The sequence below is a fragment of the Macrotis lagotis genome, chromosome 2, assembly GCF_037893015.1.
Source record: "Macrotis lagotis isolate mMagLag1 chromosome 2, bilby.v1.9.chrom.fasta, whole genome shotgun sequence".
In the NCBI taxonomy this organism is placed as follows: Eukaryota; Metazoa; Chordata; class Mammalia; order Peramelemorphia; family Peramelidae; genus Macrotis; species Macrotis lagotis.
In genome coordinates this window covers 288,272,103-288,298,376 of record NC_133659.1, presented here as the reverse complement: position 1 = coordinate 288,298,376, position 26,274 = coordinate 288,272,103, and the positions used below count along the sequence as shown (strand labels likewise).

The 26,274-nt window shown below is 44.9% G+C and overlaps 1 protein-coding gene across 1 annotated transcript in view; it reads left to right on the top strand.

The window, feature by feature from the left end:
- LRP1 (LDL receptor related protein 1) overlaps positions 1 to 26,274 on the top strand; it is a 113,342-nt gene that overhangs the window by 2,673 nt on the left and 84,395 nt on the right. The window contains exons 2-6 of the mRNA XM_074226327.1: positions 5,006 to 5,128; positions 7,174 to 7,311; positions 9,365 to 9,484; positions 13,943 to 14,071; positions 14,799 to 15,062. Coding sequence (XP_074082428.1) covers positions 5,006 to 5,128; positions 7,174 to 7,311; positions 9,365 to 9,484; positions 13,943 to 14,071; positions 14,799 to 15,062 — 774 coding nt within the window. The remainder of the gene's footprint in view (positions 1 to 5,005; positions 5,129 to 7,173; positions 7,312 to 9,364; positions 9,485 to 13,942; positions 14,072 to 14,798; positions 15,063 to 26,274) is intronic.

Below are 26,274 nucleotides of genomic sequence, written 5' to 3'. Positions count from 1 at the left end.
ACTTCTGGGAAGTTCCCTTTCAGATCTCACCATCCTCTACACCTCTATCCTCAATGAAGATGGAAAATGGAGGGTCTCATTCCTGGGTCACTGAACCCTGAGCCCTCCCCGAATCATGAGTGGAAGGGTGCAGGAGATGGTCCCAACGATTTGCTTTTGGGAAATCCTTGAGGAAATATGTGAGCATAGTTGAACAAAGTTTTTCTCACCTAGGTTTTCCCTTGAAGTTAGTTCCAAGGTGGATCTAGGGATGTGTGCCTGAGTTGGGGATACCTAACTTCTCTCAATCCCTGCTCTGTAGCTGCGCCCCAGGTTTCAGCTCCATCAGCAGGAATCAACATTGTTTAGAGAAGGAAGCAGTCGGCTCTGGAGTGTTTCCGGAGCCTGTGGCCTGGAGGCTCCAAGCGTGAAACCACCCTCTGTGGTGATGGAGGGAGACTGGGGTGGTGGGGTCATCTGTCCTTTGCCTGCTCCTTCCAACCCCACCCCATTCCACTGCCACTGGCCCAGCCTAAGGTATCTTTCAGGGAAGATGCCCAGCTCTTAATTTTCCCCCTTTCTCCCTCTTCCAAGGGTCCCTGACATGGAAAGGCCTTGATGTGAGTTCTAAGTCTATCCTTGTCTGTGTAGTGGGAGCTTGTCCCCCACTTCTGGGAATTTCAGGCATCTGGGAAGGGACTTAGTCCCCTCAACCCCATTTCCACACTATTGCTTCCATTATAGTGTCATTTGCTGAGTTCACCCCAGGACAGCTATGTCATTGTCTCTGGCAGCTTACACTTAGATTGCCGACCCCTCCCTGACTTCTCTCTCTCTCTCTCTCTCTCTCTCTCTCTCTCTCTCTGTCTCCCCTCTTGTACACTTTCAGTCTTTCTTGCCTTTTTTCCACAGGTCTTGTCTATCTCTTGATCTCTCTCTGTCTCCACTCACCCCCTAAGTCTCTATCATGTGCCCTTTCTTGAGCTGGCCAAGGTAATGAGTTTTTAAGCTTCCAGTAAAGACTAGACAAAGGGAATGTTTCCCTCACCTTCTTTTCTCTTTGCTCCCCCCTTTAGTTAGGGAATATATATTGAAGGGACCGGAGGTGGCATCTTCAGGGTACAGTGACTAGATTTACCATATCTCATGGGCAGAATGTGAGATTGTGACAGCATCGGGAGAGAGGAAACCTGGACTTCAAGGGGAATTTCCCAATAATTAAAGAAACCAGGGGAAAGATTTGGGGAATCCAGTTAACCTAATCCTTTCAAAGTATAGGCAGATAGGTTTAGGATGGTGAAGGCAGAGGGATAGCTGTGATGACCTCTAAGGTTAGCTCAGTGGTCTGGATTTCATTTGTTGGGGCAAAGAAAAATCAAGTTGGGGGGGGGTTAAGGGTCAGGATCATGTCCGGCTGTGTCAATATTGACTCAGGGTGGAGGGGGCCTGCTTTTCCTCCCCCAGCGGTCTGAGCCACCCCATCCGTCCATCCTGGCCACAGAGCAGAGGCCCAGACTCAGGAATGACAAAAATGTGTCTGAGCCTCTGGGAGCCTCCAGAGCTGTGGGGTAACACCCAAAATACATTAAATCAAGTAAAAAAGCTCTGGGTTTGGGCCTGGCCGGCTCTTCTGCTATCCCCATTCCCAGTTTATCGAAACATTCATATTCCTGTATACCATGTCCCCCAGAGTATTACTCCAACCCCTCCCCCTTAAAATACCCTATGTGGTTCCTTTCCTTAGATGGCCCCAGGAGAAGAAAATTAATCTCTCCCTTTGGCTCTGTGTTGCAAAAGTAGGAGATCTCCCCTACTCACTCTGTCCCCAGGTCTTTCCAATCTTTTGGGAAATCCCCTCATAAACCACTTCCCTTCCCTCTCAAGTTGTTCTTATATTGGGGTGGAGAATGATGAGAACCCCTTATTCCAACATTCCATCTTCTCAACTTCTCTTCCCTAAAGGAAGGCCTTTGCCTTATTTTCCTTCTCCAGGTCTTAATCTCTTCCCAGCCCCCCCCACAACCCGCCTTCCACTGCCCAGTCCAGTCCCCTTCTCCCCAAAGGTCCCAGAAATGGACAGAAGGCTTCAGCCAGGACAGGGGGAGTCCATGTTGTGTCTGGCCGAACAACCAAGCCCTGATGCTTCCAGTGGGTCATTCTTAGTGGCCCCAAGGGCCAGGACTGGGCCATGAGCCCAGGGTGGGGAGTGGGAAGAGCCGGGGTGTCAGCTAGCTTTAGCATGGCGGTCACATTCGTCTAGAAGCGAAGCTGAGAACAGACGCCCCTTCTGTACTGCTGGCTGTCTTCTCCCTCCCTTCCTCCCTTTCCTTCTCTCTTCTTTCTCCCAGAAGTTTGTTACTCAGCCAGCTGCCCCCCCCAAACTCCAGCTCCCTCTCCTCCTCCAAATGGAAATGGACCAAAAAATCGCCTCTTGTCACTGCTGTACTGGATCCTAGCCTGTCTATGCAGCTGGTCGAGGAACACCACCAACTCGGGAGCTGAAAAGGAAGATCACATCCCTAATTCTTCCTAGAGGCATCTATACCTCCTAAGTAGGAGCACACTGTCAGCTCCCCTCTCTCTTTAGTGCTAGACAAAGGTTGATGGGAGTTCCTGCTGTTTTAGATTCAGGTGATATGGATGGGGAAAGGAGGGAGGAGTGTCTGCCCCCTCCAAGTGAGGCAGATTCTAAGTCCCTCCAGATGAGTATGGCTGGGAGTATTAGATAAAAAACCTTATCTTAGCCATGTCAGTTATCTGAAAGTGAGTTACTGAAGTGGTATGGGCCTGTCCTGCAGATCTGCCTCGCTTCCTCCCGAGACCCACAGAGTCCAGAAGAGCCTTAGGTCCCTCACCCTCCTTTGCTTGACAGGCCAGCAGGCAGGGTTCTCCCCACCCCCCCCACGCAGTGACCTGGTCAGGGGAGGGGGGGAATGGTGTGGCACCAGGGAAAGCAGAATGGATGCCTTTGGGAAGAAAAAAGGAACCCTGAGCCCCCCCCTTTCTTTGCTTTCCCTTTCTTCTTCAGTCCCTCCCCTCCCCACCCCCCAAGAGCACATCTGGTTTGTGAATCTCACTCATTCCAGCTTTTGGAGTTTGCCAGCTGCTGTTTCCTCTGTCGAATTCTAGCCAAAAAATGAAAAGGGGGGAGGGACTGGGGGGACCAAGCAGCAGCAAGGGGAGGGGGAGGGAGGGATAGATGGGAAGAACATTGAATGGGACATGGATGGGGAGAGGCTGGGATAAGCAACAAATGACCCTGCCTGGGCCTGGAGTTCAGGGAGAGAAAGGGAAACTGAGAAGGACAGGAAAGAGAAGTAAAAGTGGAGTGTGGTTAGGGCCATCGAAGACTAGTTCTCTCTTCAAGTATCCCATCTGTCTCTGAATCCCATTTTGCACCACTCCCAAATCCGCCCCCCCCCCCCCAGCCAACAGAGTTGTTGAGGGACGAAGACTGTTCTTCCGAATGCTAACGAGCTCCATTTCCCGGGAAGACCTCACAGCTGGTCCAGTGGGGCAATGAACTCAGCATTATCTACCTCCTCAAGGGCCCTTTATTTGGGGCTGAGGGCTAGGATGGATTGGGGGTGGGGGAGCTCCTGGGGCCTGGCAAGACCATCCTTGATGCATTTCCTGGGTTTTGCTAAGGTCCTGGCTGGAGGCCTGGACCCCCTGGTGGGGGGAGGGACAGGGGAGGAGGTGGTGGGGGTGGTAGGGGGAGGACTTGGAGAGACATGGGAATGGGGGTGGGGAGAATAAGGGATCTGAGAGGATTGTAGCCCCAAAAGAGAAGATGCTGGAAGTGGAGGAGGTGGGCCCTGGTTTGGGGATTCTGAAGAGACATTTTTCTGAAGGAGAGGGACCCACCAATTCCTCTCCCTAAAGAAGAAAAGGCAAGAAGGGAAAGGATTTAAACTGCTACAAGAGAGAGGGAGATGAGACCTCAGGTGAGGTGAGAGAAGGGAAAGATTGAGAGATTCTCTCCTTGGAGAATAAAGCATCCGCAGACCTTCCTCACATAGGCCAGAGTGGGGAAACAAAAAGAAATTAGTGAGATGGCCTAGCCCTCTTATTCATTATATTTATATGTCTTCATTCTTTATTTACAGGGTTGACTTAAACCTAGCTAGGCTAAGGGGCCTAATCTTAGGATATCATTTTGTCCTTGAGTATCATCCCCTTCCCCCTAGACCCTTGACTGTATCAATTGGAGGGGTCCCATGGTGGGGTGAGTTTCTTACTTTGATCACTCTCCATGTTGCTGCATCCTCAACTGAAAGACACCTTTTGGATTCCTAACCTCCACCCTATGCAGAGTCATGGGGCTTTGGATCCTTAAGAAGCTTCAAAGAGAGAAGAAGATAACCCAACTTTGTCTATGGGCTCTAAGCCTAGCCACAGTTGATGCCAAGGGCCTGGTACCTTGTGGGTGCCAGAGGTTTGGGGTACATGGGTGGGGCTTGGAGGAGCCAGAGTTCAAAAAGTGAATGTCTGGATGAGGTAGCCAGGGATTAGGAAGAACTAATTTTCCAGTTTTGGTTAAAGCAGTAAGGCAAGGTAGGGGGAACAAGGGACTTAAAGCTTAACTTTTCTCTTGGAAGTAAGCCTTATCTATCTGTATCTTACTGGGTTAGGGAAAGCTGGTGTCTAGTCTGAGTGACCATGAGCCAAAGGGTCTATGACCCCATTTTGGGGGAGGGAGAAAGGAAAGGCAGCCTTAGAGGTTATTGGGAGGTTGGGGGAGGAGAAGGGAAATATGTTCCCTTGAGGTTCCTATCTCTAAGCCCCCCACCCCATCTCGCCAGGTACACAACGTTCTGGGAGTGACCCACAGGCTCTGGCCATGGCTTTCTCCCTCCTCCCTCCTGCATGTAGGCCATGGCTAAGAGCCCAGGCTGGATAGGGAAACAGCATTGGGGGAGGGAATAGGGGGCTCTAAACCCCAGAGAAAGATTCCAGTGGTGTGGGCCTGGCCCAAATCCTCTCTGATGCCCCCATTCTTTCTTTCTCCCCCAACTCCCCACAGTCCCCAAGACCTGCAGCCCCAAGCAGTTTGCTTGTAGAGACCAGATTACCTGTATCTCCAAAGGCTGGCGATGTGATGGAGAAAAGGACTGTCCAGATGGCTCCGATGAGGCCCCTGAGATCTGTATGTATCTCTAGTTACCTCTTTTATATCCCCTTGCTCCTATTTCTATCCTATTTTGCTTCATGCAAAGGCTCTATATAAAAAGAGAGACTTTAAAAAGAGACTTTTATCAGACCCTAAATTAACCAAGGGCATATTTTATCAAATGGCAGCTGGGTAGTACCGTGAATTGAATCCAGAGTTGGGGAGTTCTGAATTCAAATCCAGCCTCAGACATTTACTAGTTGTATGACCCTGGGCACAGTCACTCTGTCTCATTTTCCTCATCTGTAAAATGGGGGAAATGACAGCATTACCCTCCAAGGTTATTGGAAGGAACAAAGGAGATACTGTTTATAAAGCCCTTTACAAACCTGAAAGAGCTATTTAAATGCTAGCTATTATTACTATAACATTGAAAACCATTACCAGAGTCAGACCCCTCAAATTTCTCTTGCTTGGACATTGTGCCAGCAATACCCTTCCCCCTTACCCAAAAGCAAATTCCTCCTAGATCTTGTTAGATTGGAGGCCAGGTACCCTGACTAGGCCTTCCACACTCATGTCTACATATCCTCCAATGTCCTTTAAACTGTTAGAGTTCCCTTTCTTGCCTCCTCCTCCACTCCCAGCCCTAAAAAGTGGTGTAATAGCATGAACTGCTTCAACTGGGAGAAAGGTTCCCCTCCCTGCCGGCTAAGAGTGGGAATGGGGGTGGAAGGATCAGATGGGAGAGCCCTGAGAGTCAAGGCCATAGGCATAAATACCTGGTCCATCTCCCTTCCTGAGGACAGCCCTTCTTCCCTTCCCCCACACATCACCCAACTTTGTCTTGTTAGGAACAAGCCTCTCTCTTACTGTGGCCCAAATCAGACCCCTAAATCTTTGCTTCCCTAAACATTTGGGCTTCTTGGACTCTTCCTGGACATGCCTGCCACCCCCTAATAATTACCAGGGGCAATTTTAATTTTAGGGCTCATAAGGGGGTGGCAGTTTTCTTTGATCTCTCTCTCTCTCTCTCTCTCTCTCTCTCTCCTGTTCTTAGGTTAGGGACTTCAGGCAGGATGACTGTCTCTAAGTCACATAAATCTATAAATGTTCTTTCAGTTATAGGATGTATGGTTTTTCTGCCACATCTCTTTCCCCTTTTCCTTGGGGTCGGGATTTAGAGAAAGAGACCCCTGTGGGATCCAGTATTCTTTGATTCCCTGACCCCCCCCCCCAGGTGTCCAGTGAACTGTTCAGGACAAAGACTGCCCCCCCCCTTCATGAACTCTGTTTGGTTTAACTAGGTTATTACTGCCAATATACACATACACCCTTCCCAATACCCTGTTTTTGCCTAAACAGGGGCTGCCTGGAAATGAGGGGGGACTGGCCAAAGAGCATGATGCAAGACCTGGCCCCCCTCCCAGGTTTGCCCAGCCAGTCAGTCAGTACTCCCTAAGATAAGTGATATTGAATGTAGACCTCTCTTGACCCTGGGTCTACCATTAAGGGAGAAGAAAGATAGGGTGGACAGAAAACCAGGTCATTATAGCCTTTGACCTTCCCCTAGACCAGCCAGGTCCAGATCCTTGCCTCAATCCAGGCCCCATCCTTTGCCTAGTTCTTAACTAGAGTTGTGAGCTATGTATGGAGAAGAGTCTCATGACTTGGTAGGATTTTCTGCCTCAGATACACTATAATGCTATTCTGCCTTTCACCTTACCCGGACACTTGACCCCAGCCTCCCCTCCCTGTACCGTTCTCCCTCAATCCTCCTACTCCTTCTCCCCCACCCCTCGGCTCAGAACAATAAGACTGCCTAGGTTGCCAGGAACACGAGGCCTGGATCCTGGCAGGATGCATGGCAATAGAGTTTGCCATTGTGCTTGCCTGCGGCCTGGTTTCTCCTTTGTGCTAATCAGCACTTGTAGGGAGGAAGCAAATCTTGGGGATAATTTAGGAAAAGACCCTGAAGGGGAAGAAGGTTGCTAGATGCTTTCTGTCGTATAACACTGTCCTATGGTGGAGGGAATGGTCTCCTCACCACCCCCCTCCTCCTTCCACTTTCTCCTTCCCAGGTCCACAGAGCAAGGTCCAGCGATGTCAGCCTAATGAACACAATTGTCCTGGTACAGAACTCTGTGTGCCCATGTCTCGGCTCTGCAATGGGATACAAGACTGCTTTGATGGCACTGATGAGGGACCTCATTGCCGAGGTATGGTCACACCATCCCCACTACCATGCTCTCCTGCCTCAGAAGCAGCTTCATTGGGACAGAGCACTGGACTAGGAGTCAGGGGTTCCAGCCCAAGTTCTGCCACTTGCTTTTGAGGGGGCCTGTATTCTTCTCTACTTGGGTTTCCTAATTTGTAAAATGGAATAGCTGGTCCAGATGATAAATTTCCTCAGTCCTGGGATGTGAAAGGGAAGGATGAAAATCATTTGTCTGCCCATTGCCTCGGACAGAAATGTTGACTTCTCATTTGATCTGAGAAGGGAGAATGTAGGCCTCTGGAGGTCAGGGTCCTCCTGATGTTTTTAATGGTGAGTCACAGAGGAGGAGCTTGTATCTCAGGGGAGAAAATTCAGGCCTAGATTTCAGGGAAATTGTACTTTTTCCCTCCTCTTCCCCACTTCCCTGAAACGCTTGCTCCTCCCTAATCCTTTTAGAATTAGTAATAATCCAGAGTTCTGAATCTGATTTTAGAAGAGGTCAAAGTTGAGATGAAGAGAGGATGCTGAGGAGGGGAATCTAGGGGTACATGAGCAGGGTCAGGGCCCCCATCCTGGAGAAGGCTTGAGGGGAGGGAATAAGGGCGTTCTTCCTGAAAGAAGGTTGTGTGCATACTATTTAGGGAGGGATAGATGGAGAGGGGTCACCCAGGAAGAAGGCTAGTGCTGGGGGAGTAGACTAACATGGTAGAGTGTGGGGAGTGGAAAGAGAGTCAACCTGGGGAAAAACTTAGGGGAGGAGGGGGTCACAGAGGAAGCCTGGATGATACTGGGGGGAAAGGGAGATGAGGAGGTAGGCACTTCAATTCACTACTTTTGGAGGGTAAGAGGGAGGTTCTTCATGTACGTGTGTGCTAAGTAGTTGGAAAACATCTGCCTTCGGGAGGAGTCACATCTGGATTCTGTTCACTGTTTGGGGATGGGGGGTAGGGAGGAGAGGAATTTGCAAAAGATTTTTTTTCTTCCTCCTTCTTGTTTATTTTGGCTCTTGTCTCTGGGGCCTGTAGGATAGGAATGGGGGAACACAGAGGGTCCAGGGTTTGAACTCTTATTCACCCACCCACCCCCTACCCCTTTTTCATCTGTATTGATCGTTTTCAGGGGCATTGGGGCAGGGGTCAAAAGTGGGCAGGTTAAAGGTCATTTTCTTTGAAGTCACAATGTTTCTTCCTCCCCCACCTTCAGAAACCTAACATCCCCTAAACCTGGAGTTTGAACTCTGGCCTTATCAGCTTCCTGTAGATTGTGACTCTGTGCCCAAGAACTCAGAAACCATTGGCATTTACCCCCCCTCCTCAATAAAGGGAATATTCTGCTCTAAGATACAAAGAATAAGACATTTTAAACTTTTTTGGGGGGGAATAGATGTAGCCCTATTATCTCCCCAGCAACACCCCCAAGCTCTCTCTGCCAGGCTTCCAGTTCTTAAACCTTTTAGCAGATCATGCAATTCTCAATCTCTGATGCTGGGGTTGGTGGGTAGACAGACAAAGGGGTCTTTGTGGTTAGTCTGCCAGGCCACCCAGCCCCACTCGAGGACCGCTAATTGGGTTTCAGGCCTGGGGGAACAGGTGTTCCCCTACACACATTTTCATCCCCCTCTCAGCTCTTTCTGCTCTGTCATCTGGGTGGAAGTGGGTCATGGACAGAAGAGGAAAATGAGGAAGGGGTCCAGAGGGAAACAAGACCTAGCTCCAGTCTCCTCCTTCTACCCTTTGCCACCACTTGCAAAGATTGCTAAGTTGTTAGAAGTGAAGGGTAGGAGTAGGGGGAGAGAGTTAGTAAAAGGAGGGGACACACTTCCCTTACCCTGAGCATCATGGCCCTTGAGGATTCAGCCCAAGGCCACCATATCTCCACATTCAGATCAGATACAAGGAACTCCATTTGTCCCCTTTACTTTCCTTCAGGAAGAGAAAGAAAACTTCCTATTGGAAAAGGAAACCAGGGCAGTATGATGGGACTCTGTTAATGGGCCTCTGTATATGTATATGTATATATGGGTCTCTATATCCATCTCTTTCCCCCTTCCCCAGAGCTCCGGGCCAACTGCTCCAGAGCAGGCTGCCAGCATCACTGTGTCCCCACACTCAGTGGACCTTCCTGCTACTGCAATAGCAGCTTCCAGCTCCAGAGTGACAATAAAAGCTGCAAAGGTGTGTATGTATGTGTGTGTGTGTGTGTGTGTGTGTGTGTGTGTGTGACAGAGACAGACAGAGACAGACAGAGACAGAGATAGAAAGAGAGAGGAGAAAGAGAGACAGAGACCGATAGCAGAAAGAGGAGAAGATGGGAAGGAGGGAGCTAAACAGGGAGGGAAAGAGAATAGGTGTAGGGAAATCAAATGAACAAACATTTATTAATCACCCAATCATTTACTTTATGTTAAGTACTTTGCTGAATGTTGTTATCTGCAATAACTAATCAATCAATTCATAATCAACAAATATTTATAAAACACCTCCTTGTGCTAGGCACTGCCAGTATTAAAACAGAAATGAAAGTCATTTGCATCCATTTCACGGACCATCAATTGAATCAAAACTTTAAAAAGCACATGACAAAATTAAGAAATAAAATATTGATGAAATATTGACCAGGCTAGTCAAATCCTCAGTGGTTACCCTCAAGGACCTCACATTCTACTAGAAGAGAAATAAGGCAGAGACACAAATAAATAATTTCCAAGGTAAAATTGAGAGACTGTGGTATAGTGGATAGAGAACTGGCCTGTGAACCAAGAGCATCTGAGTTCCAATCCTACTTCTATCTTGGTTATATGACCCCAAGTAAGTCATTTAATCCTTCCCCAACCCAGGCAGTTCTCTGAAACTAGAAAATGAAGATGAATAGCTAATATGTATAATAGAGGCAATTTCTACTTCGAGAACATAGGGCAGAGAGCGACACAAGAATAAAAGGTCACTTATGACAGTCCCCTTTCTCCCTGGTTGGAAAACTTGGAATTGTCTTTGACTCTCTCCTCTGGACTGATCTATCTCATATCCAATAAGCTGCCTAGCACTGTTGATTCTGCTTCTGAAGTCATCAAAGGCATGCTCTCCTCTCTCCCAACTGCTACCACTTAATGCAGACTTTCATCATCATCCATCTGTCTGATCATGCCCCCCATGCTTGTTCAGTCCATCATTTACACAGTTACCAGACTCATTTTTCTTATGCAGGGGTCCATTGGATTGTTGTCTGCTCAAAACCTTTGAATATCTAGGAAAAGCTAAATTCATTTTGTCATTCAAAGCCCTGTACAATTCTCTGCCACCCTGTCTTTTCAGCCTTATCTTATACCACCTGTCTCTACATGTTCTATGTTGTGGCCAAACCGGAGTACTTACTATCTTCTATGTTTACTGTACTCACCTGTTTCTATGTTTTACTCGCACTGTTATGTTCAGTGCCTAATCTAATTCATCTAATCCAGGAGAGGGGAAACTAATTCATAAGCCAACAAAGGATGATGTTTTAGTTTTTTTTATATTTTAAAATGAAGTTTTATTTTGTTTCAAAATGGGGGGAAAACATTATTAGCTCCTCAGCTATACAAGAACAGGCAGCAGACTGAATATGGACCTCTGGCCACAGTTTGCTAACCCCCCTATCTAGTTCAGGGTCTCCATTTTTACACTTGAGTACCAGAGATCTTAGGTTACTTTCCCAAGGCTAGTCAGATTGTGATAAGAGATAAGGAAAGAGCCAAACAAAATGCTGTAAGAACATTTTGCCCCCAGAGACACTCTAGTCATCTAGAAAGGGAAATCAGGGAAGGTTTCTTAGAGAAGATGACAACTGAAGTGAGCCCTGAATAATGAAAAGGATTTCAGTAGATGGGAATGAGAAAAGAGGACATACCAACCTCTGCATGTGATTGAAAACCAAGACTGGAAAACAGCTAGTAATCCTTTGTGATTGAAACAGAAAGGATATTTTAAGGGTTATAATGGAAAATAATGCTGGAAAGATAGATTGAAACTAGATTGTGGAAGACCTCAAATGCTGGGTAAAGAACTAAGTGTTTATCTTTTAGGCAACAGATATGTCATAATCAAGTTTTTTGCATGTATCATGTATATCTTATTTTGTATCGTAGTTAAATCAGTTAGACAACAGCAAACATTTATCAAGAGGCTGGTATGTGCCTACATAGAACCAGGGGATACAAAACCAAAAATCAAACAATCCCTGCCCTCGAACAGCTGTCATTCAATAGGAGAAAGTAACATGTACACGTATAAATATAGCAGGGTTTAAGATATGTGTAGGGAATGGATGAATGCACTAGCTAGCTGACAATCAATTGATCTAGTTCATTCCTTGTTCTTTATCTGCCCAAATTTTAAGACAATTTAAGAGCATATGCAGATAGAAAAAAATGAATAAATAGAAATATACACTCTCTCTTATGAATTAAATTAGAACCCACTGCAGTTTACAAATAAACTGGAGAAATCACTTTTCCCATCTCTCTCTCTCTCTCTCTCTCTCTCTCTCTCTCTCTCTCTCTCTCTCTCTCTCTCTCTCTCTCTCCCCACATCTAATTCGGTTTAAATTAATAAATATCAATGATGTTATTAGCCATATACTTTATTAATAATATAATGAATGACAAAGGCATGCTTAAATATTTCAACAATGTTGTCAGCTGTGAGAAAGATGATATCTAGAGTAATCTGTAACTATCAACTACAACTGCTGACTGACTCCTCAACAATACTCTTAGAATAGTAATTAAAGATTTTTCTTAGTATGTCTTCTCCACCAAATGACTTAAATTTAATTTTCTCAAAATGTCTCCTCAGACACTTCTTTACAGCTAATTCAGTATCTTTGGAAAGAAGTCCATTTAATTCTTACTCTTTCTTCACAGTCTCTTCAAGTCCTGACAGTTGAACTCTATTCCCAAGATCTATTTCCTCTCAAAGATTCAGTACCAATATCCAAAGACTTGATAACAGAGGTTTTGTAAACTAGTATTACATTTCTATATTTAAAATAAATACAAAGTAAATTGTTTAACAAGGCATCAGCAATTAAGAGAATCAGGAAATTCTTCATAGAGGAGATGGTTTCCTAAGCTGAGTTTTGAAGGAAATAAAGCATTTTAAAAGGAAGAAATGGGGAAGAGCATGGCAGATATGAGAAATAGCCCATGGAAAAACATAGTGATGGGAAATAAAATCTTGTGTTTGAAGGACAGAGACCAGTTTGACTGAAAGTTCTTGTGGGGGGGAGAGAAAGATGTACATATATATATACATATATATGTATATGTATACATATATACCAACATATAGATCAATTTGTGAAAAGTATTTTTAGAAAGATTTTATTTATTTTGAGTTTTATAATTTTCCCCCTAATCTTGCTTCCCTCACCCCACCTCCCACAGAAGACATTCTGTTAGTCTTTACATTGTTTCCATGGTATACACTGATCTCAGTTGAATGTGATGACAGAGAAATCATATGTGAAAAGTCTTAAAGAGAAGTCTCTATTTGAACCTGAAGGTAATAGGCAAGAAATTTATGGAGCAGAAGAGTTAAAAAGATCTGGGTTGGAGGCATTTCACTTTGGAAAAGGGAGATAACTGGAGATAGAGATAGTTTAGAAGTCATTGTGAGAGTCCAGACAAAAGAGGATGAGGACTTGACATTAGGTGATGACCAAATGAATAGAGAAGAGGAAACTGCTATGATGAGAAGGCCAAGAGGAGTGATACAAAGGTAAAATCGACAAGAGTTGAAGGAAAATGAAGATGACTTATTTACAGGTGTAAACCTGGAAAACTGAGAGAATAGTATCAACAAGCATAAAAGTTCAGGATAGGTAGTGGTGGAGGAAAAGATGACTTTCTGTTTTGAACATTTTGAGTTGAGATGTCTATGGGACACCCAGTTCAAAATGTTCACTAGGCAACTGTTGATATAGGACTGAAGTTCAAAAGAGGAAAACTAGGACTGATTATAGTGATTAGGAAGTCATTTCTGTAGAAATGAGAAGTGAGCTCCTGAGAGTTGAGGTTACTGAAATAGAATGCAGAGAGAAAAGAGAAAAGGTCTCAGGACAGAACTTAGGTGGCATGATGTGGATGATAAGCCAGCAAAAGAGGCTGAGAAGGAATGGTCAGACAGATAGGGAAAGAACCAGGACAGAGCAATGTCACTAAAAACTTGAGGAGAGAGTGCTCAAAAGAAGGACATGGCTATTTATTTTATGTGTTCCATATCCCCTTACTCAGCTGCCAACTCCATGAGGGCAGAGACCTCAGCTTATGTAAGCTTTATATCTCCCCTTTGCCTCCTATAGTGTTCTGCATATCCAAGTAAGCACTTAATGGATATTTAGTGGATTGGATTATTGCAGGAGTATTAAAAAGTTGTGCTTTACCACTGCATGTAGTTGGAAAATAAATAAATTAAATATTTAACTTAAGAAAAAAGATGTACTTGAATTCTTCTCAGCACAGGATTTAAGCAAGTTTCTTAGAGGAGAGGAAGGAAATACTTTTTGTGAGGATCTTTTGGTTTCTAGGTTAGGGAGTTAGAGCAGATGGAGGTCAGTGACTGGTGAGTCTAACTATGTTTTTTTTCTCTCCAAAGATTTTGATGAGTGTACAGTGTACGGCACATGTAGCCAGGTGTGCACCAACACTGATGCAGCCTTTTTCTGTAGCTGTGTGGAGGGTTACCTGCTTCAACCTGATAACCGCTCCTGCAAGGCCAAGAATGGTATGTTTGTAGAGAAAGATCGGTCTGAACACCAAGTTCCAATGCAGGCTGGGCTCCTAATGTTTCTCTTGGTCTTATGTCCCTAGAGATGGTGTGGTAGTAGTGATGGGGCTTTCTTCCCCTTCCTCTTTTTCTCATAGCAACTATTTAAGTTGGAGTGGAGGTAAGGGTGGGATCTTTTTCCCTGATCCTACCTCCTCTTCACCTTGCTCAGAGTAGGGGTTTGTGTGTGTGTGATATGTGTGTATGTTTATATGTATGTGGTGGGGAGGTCGGTGAGATAGATAAGTAGAATTGCTTCTTCCTGTCCCTTCTTTGCCCAGGCAGCTGGTATGTGTATATATATGTGAAGGGAAAGACATGTGTTCCTTACTCTTCCATAGATCTGGTGGGAGGGACTCCCCTTCCCTCTTCCCAGAGGGAATGTATGTGGATGGGTCTATTTCTCTTTTTTCCCCCCTATCCCCAGTGTGTGTGTGTGTGTGTGTGTGTGTGTGTGTGTGTGTGAGAGAGAGAGAGAGAGAGAGAGAGAGAGAGAGAGAGAGAGAGAGAGAGAGAGAAATAATACTTTCAAGTGTTAATGACTTCAAGATACGTGTAATTGTCAAAGATTTTAGGTCAGATTTCTCTCTCCTCTTCCCCCTAAATGGCTTCTTTTCCCCAACCCTTCTTAGCTCAAAACTGGTATGGAGCCTCCTTGACTCTTCTTTCCTGCTCTTCTTCCCAGAGCCAGTAGACCGTCCTGCTGTGTTGCTGATCGCCAACTCCCAGAATATCTTGGCCACATATCTAAGTGGGGTGCCAGTGCCCACCATAACACCCACAGGCACCCGCCAGACTACAGCCATGGACTTCAATTATGCCAATGAAACTGTGTGTTGGGTACATGTTGGAGACAGTGCTGCCCAGACTCTGCTGAAGTGTGCCCGAATGCCTGGCCTCAAGGGCTTTGTGGAGGAATATTCAATCAACATTTCTCTCAGTCTACACCGTGAGTCACCTCCCCTTAAAGTAACCTAGATTGCCTCTGAGTGGCAACTCAGGTGGAGGGACTTGTGTAGAAGCCACAGGATAGACTGAATAACTCCTTATGGTTTCTGAAGAGAACAAATGTAATGACTCCTATCCAAGTTTGGAAACTTGGGATAGATGGCATAATTCATGTTTGATATGGAAGTAAGAGATTGGATGGGATGATTTCTCTCTGGTGAGAAGACAAGGGAATGAATGTGGTCTTCCTGCCCACTTTGCAGGCAAGAGGCTAGATGGGAAGATTCTTATCTGTCATAGAGACAGAGCAGAGGTATGATTCACAGTCAATATGCAGGTCAGTGATTCCTTTCTAGCAGTATCAGTGGAAGATGGAAGGGATTGCTCTTTTTGATGTAGAGGTAGGGTTTGAGAGAGGAGTTTTGAGTAGTGTGATCACTATCCAACATGGTGGCAAAGAATGATAAATGGAATCACTTGTATGTGATGTGGATACAGGGGATTGGAAAACCTTCCTGTCTAGTATGGGGACAGTGGAGGATGGAAGGGATGATTCCTGTCTGGTGTGGGGACAGTGGAGGATGGAAGGGATGATTCCTGTCTGGTGTGGGAACAGTGGAGGATGGACGGGATGACATATATTTGATGTGAAGGCTGAGCTTTGAATGGGATGAATCGTGGCTTATATGAAGACCGTAGAGGATAGATGGGATGATTCATGTTTGATGTGAAAGCATAGGATTGGAAGGAGTGACTCCATCTGGTGTCACTGTGGGATTATAAAAGCTAACTCTGTGTGGTTTATAAACAAGAAGTTGGATGGAATGACTTCTATTTGTTCTAGAGGCAAGGTGACTCTGAATATAATGGCTCTTGTCTAATGTGGATATAGGATTATGGTTTGAATTCATCTGTCTGACTCAAAGTCAGGAATTTGAACATAAAAGTCATATATTATCCGTCAGGATGGAGACAGAGGATTGGATGAGATGATGTCTTTGTATATGTCTATGACTATGGACGCTATAGACTGTACAGGGTGCAGGAGGTGGGGATATTCTAAGAAGAGGCTGAAAGAGGACCTAAGAAAGCATCTCTAGAAGATAAAGATGAGTCTATATCCCCCCCTAAAGAGCTAAGAGCTGACCTTTGAGTCAGGGAAACCTATCTTACCTCTGCCTCATGATAGGTGAGTGACCCTGACAAGTCACTTAACCTTCAATGTCCTGGGTTCAATTCTAGAAATACCAATTGAAGATCAGGTGCTAGGTGACAGAAGGAATTTCCTCATCAGGAGATCCTTATGCCAATAACAACTTTAAGAAATAGATTTTAAAAGACCCAGGAAGGGTCTCAGAGAGAACTTCCCTCTGATCACAGAGACCTGGAGGGGATTGAGCAGGGTCATCATTTTTGGATAATACTAGGGTCATAGGTGCTCAGAACTAGAAGGAACTTTAGAGACCATCTAGTGGTTCATGAATATTTTCGGATAATTATATTTCACTATAATTGGTTTTTTATAATCCCATCTATTGGAAAAAAAATTTTCACCAAAGGGGCCAATGACACACAAAAAGTCAGTCAATCTACTTCAGCCTTCCATTGAAGAAGTCGGGAATTGAACTAAGGTTGTCAGGAATCCTTGTCCACTATTTGAGGTTGGGGACACAAAGATAGGGAATGGGGCAGATTGGCATTTCCATCCACAAGACCCTTGGGATTCAGAGACAGAGAAGAAAAGGAATGGGCTGACTTCAGGGCTTCTTACCAGGGTGGAGTGGGTTTGAGGACGTTATGGTGTCCCAGTGGGAGAGTTATGTTGCAATAAGGAAGGGAAAGTGATGACTCCTTTTGCACTGGAGTTTTATGAGGTCCTTCCATTAGGTTAGCCCAGATCTTCCTTTTCCCATGGGTTATGATTGTAGGGGAGGGCTCTGAGTACTGAGTCTGGGCTGGCTTGGGCGGGGCTAGGCTGGTTTGCACAACTTGGAGAGAAAAGAGGGCTTGTCTGAGGAGCAGAAGGGGAGGGGATCAGTACTTGATATAGACCCTTTCTTGAAGTAGTTTTGCATTTAAAAAAATTTCTTTAAAAAAACAAGAATCAAGGCTTGGCCACTGACTGATCTGGGGTGCTTTTTTTGCATAATGTGACCCCAGCATTTTAACCTAATATCCCTGGTATAAGAAGACTGAGGATTTTGTTCATGTGTCAGAGAGGGAGAAGATTCCCCCAAATCCTTAAGAGATTGAATTCCCTCTTCCTACTGAAAAGAGAGAAAGAGAAGGGGAGCATAGATTTAAAGAGAAAGGTAGGAATAAGATCTGAGAGTAAACTTCCTGAGATAAAGATGGTTTTGCCATTTCTGAGTCCAAAACAGCAAGGAGAGGAATACGATAACCTTTATGGAGGGAGAAGTATCTGAAACTGTATCTTGAATGAATTAGCTCAGGAAACTCAAAACAGAACAGAAACAAATAGGAATGTTCTGGAGAAGATGTCGATGCTGTCTCTGCCTCCTGGAAGGATGACTATTCAGACCTGACCACTTGCTCTGACCCTTCCCTGAGACTCAGTTTTAGTACCAGCCTCAGAAGACACTACCCATTGTGGAGGCCCATTGGTTAAAGGGATAAGCCCTTCAAAGGGGTTCTTTGACCCTGAAGAGCAAGTAACCCTAAGGTGTGAATCTTCCTATATACCCTGTATTTGGGAAGCAGTAAAGTCATCATCTTCCAAATGGTATCCCTGGGGAGAAAGAGAGTAGAGCTGGGACTCTTGATCCCCAAGACTTTTTTTCCCTCCCCCCCCCAACAACTTGGGCCTCATTTAGACGGGTCTGGGCAAACTCAGCTCCTGAAGTGTGTAGTTCCCTCCTCAGCCCTAGGGGAAGGGTGGGTGCCCCCATGAGAAGAAGGTGGTTATCCAGGCTCTGTCCTGGCCTCTTCCCTACCTCCTGAGAAACAGGAAATAGCCTTCACCAGCCCCACCTCATTTGGCAAACAGATCCTGCCTACTCATTAATGTATTAGGGCCCCATTTGGGTGCAGAGTCCAAGAAAAGTAGAAGGAACACAGAGATTTCAGAGATTTGAGTAAAGAGGTGTATATGGGGACAGTCAAATTAGGCTACAGAAATCTTCCACAGATCCTTGCTATAAGGGAACAAAGTCTTCTCCTACCCTAGTTACCTGCCCTGGGTCCACACCTCCCTATCACATAAACATACACACCAATGTCGCCTGAGTGTCTGCCTGTTGCCCCCAAAATGGTTGTTTGCTTCTCACTGTGAAGGCTAATTATGGTCCCTCTGCCAATGTCCCCTGTCTCCCCTGCCATCAAATTCCCCTCCTTCCCAATTCATCTTTCTTTCTTAGAAATTCCTGCTCCTTTCAAGTTTAGTCTTTGGTGACTGGAGTGAGGAAACACAATCCTGTCCTTCACCTTCTTTGGGTGGGGGATGACAGGGAGTGAAACTCAATCTTTAAGGAGAAATAAAGAAGAAACTGGGTAACTATTCCCCACCCCCAATCAACCAAGCATCCCTTTGCAACAGCTGAAGGGACTGGGGTAGGAAAGACTTCTGGGTTCTTTTGTTCAAATGGTCCCTTGACCCAGGATGGGGTGTTTGTGTAGTGATAGGGCTTGCATCTTCCTGTACACTCTGAGATTGAGGAAGCCAGAGGGGAACAACATATCAGAGAGATCTGTCTGAGATTTTGTGTATTAATCATCAGAAACAGGGAGCCCAGGGAAGTCACTAGCTCTGTACCCACTTCACCCTACCCCATTCTTTATAAATAAAGGGGGGGGGGGTAGCATGTCACTGATTCCTTACCTCCAGTGGGTCCTAAGGAAATCACTAGGGAGGGGAAAGCTAAAATACCCCAGAAATATATAGAAAGGAGACAGACAAGGAGTTAATATTTTCCCCTATGCCTGTGTTCCCTTGGGGGCAAGGAGTGGTGCTATTATAGATGGGGTCCATGTGCTGGGTTGGTGCCCGTAAACACTTATAGCACCTCAGTCAAAACTCGACTCCTGCTTTGGGCTCTTCTCACAGAGCTCTCCAAAGTCCTTGACATGAGGAAGCAGGGCTGCGTGCTTTGAGGCCAGGGAATACCTGCCAGGGGAAGATAGATCCTCTCCTCTTTTCTAGTCTCAGAGAAATTAGAAGAATTCCTCTTTCTTCTTCTCAATCCCTTCCTTTGAAGGCCTCAAACAGGAGAATAGTTCCCCCCCAATGAGGACTGAGATCCATCAATGCCCCAACCCATGCTGGCACATTTATCTTTTCTATTGGCTCTTTGAGGAAGCTTGATTTCTTGGGGTTTAATCCTCCCTCTCCATTTGTGAACCCCTCACATGAATCTCTCTATGCTCTGAGTAGGTTTCCCAAATGTCAAATGACTGGGAGAGACAGATTTTGTTCAATAAAGTTTTTGTAGAACAGTGAAACCATACGTTGTGAGAGCAGGAAATCACTGCATCTATTCACCTCCTGCAGAATTACATGTATGATCAATATTTCAGTCCCAGACACCCAATTTCCATTTAAAGTAATAAATATTTTTAAAGCATGCAAAACATCTGGGGTGCAATGATGAAATACCCCATGCACATCTGGAAGAGGACATAGAGGTCATTGAATCTAACACCCCCTCCTGTTTTATAGATAAGAAAAACAAAGGACCAGAAAGGTTTAAAATGATTTGTTCAAGGTCACATAGCTTGTGAATATTTGAGATGAGATTCATATTCATGTTTTCTTGATTGCAAGGCCAGTCCTGTGTCCACCAGACCGTGATGCCCCTCAGGGTGTTTTTCTAGAGAAGCCTCCAGGCCACTGCCTTCTATACCCAAGGAGCCTCCAACCCCTTCCCAGATCTAGCACCATGATCCTCCCCCAAGTCTGCCAAACACAGCCCTGACACTTTACCAGTCTGTTCATGAGGACCATTTGCTAAGGGGGAGGGGATGGTTGGCAACACTTGATGTTAAAATCAAAGCTTAGTCCTTCGTCCCCCATTTGTCCCTGAGTTTCCTGGTCAAAGCTGCTTTGCCTTGCATCCCCTCTAAGTTTAATCTTTCCTGTGGCCAGAAAATGAGCTTATACTGCAGCAGGAGGGATTGAGGGTAGACAGCGGGAGGGAATGAGGGTGGGCACTAAGAGTCTGAGCCTGGACTTGGAAAGGAGAGGTGTGGGGGGCGTAGGGGGAGGCTGGTATTTAGCATCTCCATGGTCCTTTTATGTGTGTATTGAGTCCCTGGGGTTGGATCCAGACTCCTGGAAAGGGGCAGGGATTAGCTAAAATGACTTGGCAATTTGCAGTTTGGGGATAGTACTGGACCCAGTGATGCTTGTGGTGGGGAAATGAGGCCCTCTGCCGGTGGCTTGGACTGGTGGGGTGAAGAGGGTGGAGGTGTGAAGAGTTCCCCCCCCCCATCACATAAGGCTTTAGACTGTTGGATTGTGAAATGGGTCCCCAGGTCCAGCTGGTGGGCCCCTTAACTAACTCTCTCTCTCTCTCTCGCTCTCGCTCTCGCTCTCGCTCTCGCTCTCGCTCTCTCTTTCTCTCTCTCTCTCTCTCTCTCTCTCTCGCTCTCGCTCTCGCTCTCTCTTTCTTTCTTGTCTTTGTTTTCATATTTTAAAATCACAACAGGAAATAGGGTAGGGATTTGGGGAGGAGGGGGCCTTGGAGGAAAGCAGCCACCACTGAGCCAGTGATGTTTCCAATCCCTGCCCTGATGCCCTCTCTGCCACTCCCCCCTCAACCCCAGCAAAGAGTAAGCTTCTCTCCCTTGAGTTTCTTCTCTCTGGGGCTCCCCCACCCCCCTCAGCTCTCAGCTTCAATCTAGATACATTCAGATCCCCAGGGAGCATCCAGGGAGTATGTTGGAGGGGTGCTCTGTATGTTGGAGGGGTGCGCTATTCCCTTGGCCTCAGTCTCCATTTCCTGGAGTCGATGTTTTGCTTTAACTTTCCCTGTTGACTCTGAGTTTCCTATAATAATTTAGGAGTCTTGCGCTTGCTTTCTCCCTCTGGCCCAGTCAGGGTTGGCCCTGTCTCCCTGGCACAGATCCAGCTCCTGGCCCTTGACTCCCCTGCTGTCTCCTTGAAGTTGCCTCCCTCTGCCCTGCCCCCCTGTTTTCATACTGGAGCAAGATGGATGCTTATGATTAGAAGGTAGACTGGGTTTCCCAATAGTAAAGGAAACTCCAAGGCAAAATTTAGCAAAGGGAGAGCTAGGTCGCCTCTGACACTGGGAAAACAGAGCAAGACGAGCTATTCATCAGCTTTATGAGGCAGGTGGAAGGTACCAGAACCTGATATTAGTTCACTCTACAAGGATCAACTTGGAAGGAAGGAGAAGTGAGCTGAGGGGAAGTGGGTGGTGAAGGAACAGTGTCTGGGTTAGAGCTTTTTTGGTAAAGAGAGCTAAGGATATCTCTGTCCACCCTTCCCCCTCCCTGCCACATACACACATGCACACACACACATACCCTCATGCACATGCATTCATACACACCATTCCCACCACCACCACCCCCTGACCTGGCCATTTCTGTCCCTGTTTACTTAGGTAACCATAATCTCACAAATCTTTTTTTTTTATTTGTTCTCAAATTTGCTCCCCCCCCCCCCATCTAACCCCTTTGCTTCCTTCTTGGGTCTTCCGATACTTTCTTCTAGAGTGAAATAAAAACAAAATTTCTAGGTTATCTTAGACCTGACTGAGGGATCTCTTCCTGTCTCACTACTCTTTTAGAAGGTTTCTCCTCTACACACCCTGACCTCTCCAGGGCTGAAGTTGAAAACAATAAAGACTAGAGAAAGGGGATTCCAGAATCTGAAGGGGGGGGGGGGGGATGCAGAATCCTAACACTAGAGCAACTGAACCTGTTCAAACATTATTACAGCCAACCAGACCAACCAAGATGACAATCAACACCCTTCCATGCTCATCCCACAGATCCGTGACTGTATCATAGATTCGTGTCCCTCCAATATGGCCATATGGTTGTAAGGGATCTTAGAGGTCATCAAAGATAACTTTTACAGATGAGGAAACTAGTGCTTGGGGAGGTTAGGTTCCCTCTATTCCATTAGGAGAGAGAACTCTTCTAGACTTCATCAAGCTTCTGTTCAGTGAAGGACCCTTCTTTTTGGGGTGACATATAACTCCTGGACCTGAACCCCAGTTCTAATATGTAGACATCTTATCCTAGAAAGGGGAGGAATGGGTGTGGTTTTTATTTTTATGGAAAGGAACAATAATTTGGGGAAGTAGATGTTAAACATTTGAGAAGTTTCAGCAGGATGGTCCTCTGATGAGGAGGGAAAGGAGGGTGATACCCAGAAATGGCAAACACAAAACCCAAGCTAATTTTGAGGCCTGGAACTGAAAGTGCCTTGCATCATCACTCCATTGTGGCCTCTGCTCCTCATTCTCCTTGATCACCAGACTCCTTCCCCCCCATATTAGTGAGATCCTCCCTCAAAGACTGTTCTCTAATTCCAAGCTTTCCATCTCTCTGGAAGGAGAAGAGGCATCCCCTCCTGAAATAAATGTGGAGAGATGAGGACCCTGAAGAAAAAGAAAGATCAATTCTATCAAGGCTTAAAAGCACCATCTATAGGTTTAAGGTTTCTAGGTCATGAGCCATGAGTCCAAGATCACCTACCCATATTCTCATAGGCATACCCACATGCACATGCATGCTGCCACTGAAAAGAACTAAATATAGTTAAAAACCAATAAAGGATAGGGGAATCCAGGGGAATTTCCCTCCCAGGGCTCCCTAGGCTTCTCTGAGTAGACCAAAGGAACATGGAATTTAAGAGAGAAAGGGAAATCATTAATAACAAAGGGCTTTGAAGGCAAATTTGCAGATTTAATTGCATAAATAAAGGAAGGGACTCTATGACTGGGATCCCTGGCTTTCACCATTTCTTCTCTAGGCTTGCCTAGACTGCTCTGCAAGAATGGGAGGCACTAAGTGGGCTAGACCCATAAATCTCCCCTCCTCACTTTAGCTCTATCTTCATATTTTTAGATGGAGGAAGTGATATGAAGAGATTTTCCACTTTTTTATTTTGTGTTTAGAGGAGGACAAGGAAGGGGGTCAAGGTACCAAAGGAAGTGGTAATAGGAGAGAGTCCAAAAATCTGGGATGGGGTGTGGGGTGTGGGAGGTCCTACTAATTCTCTGAAATGAGTTTTTCTCTTGTGATAGATCGTGTTGAACTGAGAGTCAGGAAGCTCCAAGTTTGAATTTGTCCTCAATCATATTCGATGTGATTCTGGACAAGTCATTTAAACTCTCTCAATTTTCTTTTCTGTAAAATGCAGATAATAATAGCACCTCAGGGCAGCTAGGTGGTGCAGTGGATACAGCACTGGCCCTAGAGTCAGAGTACCTGAGTTCAAATCTGGTCTTAGACACTTAATAATTACCTAGCTATGTAGCCTTGGGCAAGTCACTTAATCTAAAAACCTAAAAAATAATAATAATAAAAAAAATAATAGCACCTCCATCCCAGGATTGTTGTATGGATAAGATTAGATAACATAGGGAAAATGATATATAAATGTTAACTATTATTTGGTTTAAGGTTAAGGAACAATCAGCTGGTGCTGCTCCCTGATACTACCCAAAAAACTCCTAACATTCTGAGTCCTATATTTATTCATATAGCCCATAACTGATAGACTTCTTTCCTCTTCCCAAAGGCCATAGGTGAGATTGCATGTCCATCTTCCCCATAGACCAAGCTATATTTGGGGTTCAGGGATATATTTTCTCCCTCAAGTCTTCCCTTTTTAGTCTATTCAAACATTCTTTGGGGGTGGGAGTGGATATATTAGAATTTATCTGAACCCCTCAGGTTCTCCATTCCCCTTGGGAAAAGTCTGATTTCCCAGCACCCATGACCTTGTCAGGGATCAGGGACAATATTAATCTAAAAGGGAGAGCCCTTCTGGATTAGGAACCATAGGGGACTCTTAGAAGAGAAGGGCTGAGTCTAAATAGTTAGGTTTTAGGGAGAATTAGGTAGCTTAAGAATTCTTAGCCTGGGAACTATGAACTTAGGTTTAAAATAGATATAGATATAGATATAGATATAGATATGGATATGGATATAGATATAGATATAGATATAGATAGATGTAGATGTAGATATGGATATGGATATGGATATGGATATGGATATGGATATGGATATAGATGTGGATGTGAATGTGAATGTGGATATAGAGATAGAGATAGATATAGATATAGATAGATATTATATATATAACTGCATTTCAATATAATTGGTTTCCTTTAAAATCTTAAGAAGTTTATTTTATACACTTAAAAACATATTTTTGAGAAGGGGTTCAGAGGCTTTCCAAGACTGCCGAGGGGTCCAGGAAACAAAAAAAAAAAACTAGTCAAAACCTCCTTTGGTAGACTTCCCATTTGCTCATGTCACAGACTCTCATTCTCTGGTCCCTTGTGTTTTTTCTTGGGAGAGGAACAAGGGGCTCTCTAAGGTACTTTAGGACTGACCTGGAGTTTGCTCTCTCCTTTGCCTCATCTCCAGCTGTTTCTGTACCTCCCCTTCCCCACTTCCACACACTCCTCCTTCCTCTACCAGCCCAAGTCCTGTGACTGTGAGTCAGTGTCAGAGCTCAGCCAAATTCCAATGAAACCATGTTTTTGGCCCTTCTGGTCCACACCCCCAAGTTCCTATGGGCGGGCAACCCCTCTGTCTGGGGAACAGGGAAGGGAGAGAGAGAGAAATAAGAAATTATTAACTCCTCACACCTAGAGCTAGAGGTTCAGGGCAGATTGCCTGAGTAAGTTGTTGAGTGGGATTAGGGACTAATTTTTTAAAGTGTCTATAGTAAGCCATTGCTAAAGTTGAAAAATATAAAAGAAATAGAAGGGAAAAAAATAGTTCAGCAAAAGTAACCAACCTAACCACAGAGTCTGACAATCTTTGCAGTCCAATGTTCCATGCCCATAATCCCCAGCATCTGCAAAGGGAGAGAAGTGAATTTTCTAATGTCTTCTTTGGGGACAAGTTTGTTGATTATAATTCATTTTTGTCTTTTCATTTACATTGTTGTAGTCATTGGATATATTGTCTTCTTGGTTTGTTGGTTCATTCCATATCACTTCATATATCTTCATAAGCATTTTCTGATTTCTTTGTGTTCATCACTTCTTAGTAATGAGTAATATTCCATTACATTCACATAGCACATATGTTTAGCCATTTTTTTAGGGAACTATTCCAGCTAAAGGCAAGTGGTTGGTTAAATAATAAGGAGCACCACCCCATATGATGGAATAAAGATGATATGAAACGAACTTTGAGGTTAGGCTCACAGACCTTTTGATGATCTAAAGATTTCTTTAGATAGGCTAATTCCCATGCTTGTAAAGAAACACTCAAGAGAACTGGTCAATAGAAACTTGCATCAAGTGACCCTACGCACATTGTAAATTTATCTGAGTCAGTCCTTTTTGCTGAAGCAATCTCTCTTAAACTTCTTTTCACCTTCCATTTTTCAACAGACTTCCCTTTTTCATGGTACCTTTTGTCACAATCCCTGCCCTTTGTCCTCTCTCTTCTCTTTGAGAAGCATGTATTTCCTTCATTTGCAATAAAGGAGGATTCCATGCCTCCCCCAAATCCCATCCTTTTTGGTTGGTTACCCGTTGATTCATAGTTATCCTGGGGCTCCAGATATTCCTGGCTTAGCCACACAAGGCCAGGTCTTTGAAGAAATAGAATCAAGGACAAGTGGAAGGGGAAAGGAACTAAAAGGATGGATATGATAGGGTGAGATACATACCAGTCAACTAACTTGATTCAATAGCTAGGTGACATATGGGGACAGAATGCTGTATCTGGAGTCAGGAAGACCTGAGTTCAGATCTTGCCCTAGTCAAATAATAGTTGTGTGAACCTTTCTTTTGTTCTGATTCATCTTTCATAATATGACTAATATGGAAATAAGTTTAACAGTTATATATGTGTAACCTTTATCAGATAACTCACTGTCAAAAAGAGAGAGGAGGGAAAGGAGGGCAGGAGAAAAATGTGGAATTCAAAATCTCTCTTGGCATGTAGTTGGAATAATAATGCATAAATATTAAAAATAGTTGTGTGACCCTAAGCAAGCCACTTATCCTCTATCAACATCAGTTTCTTTA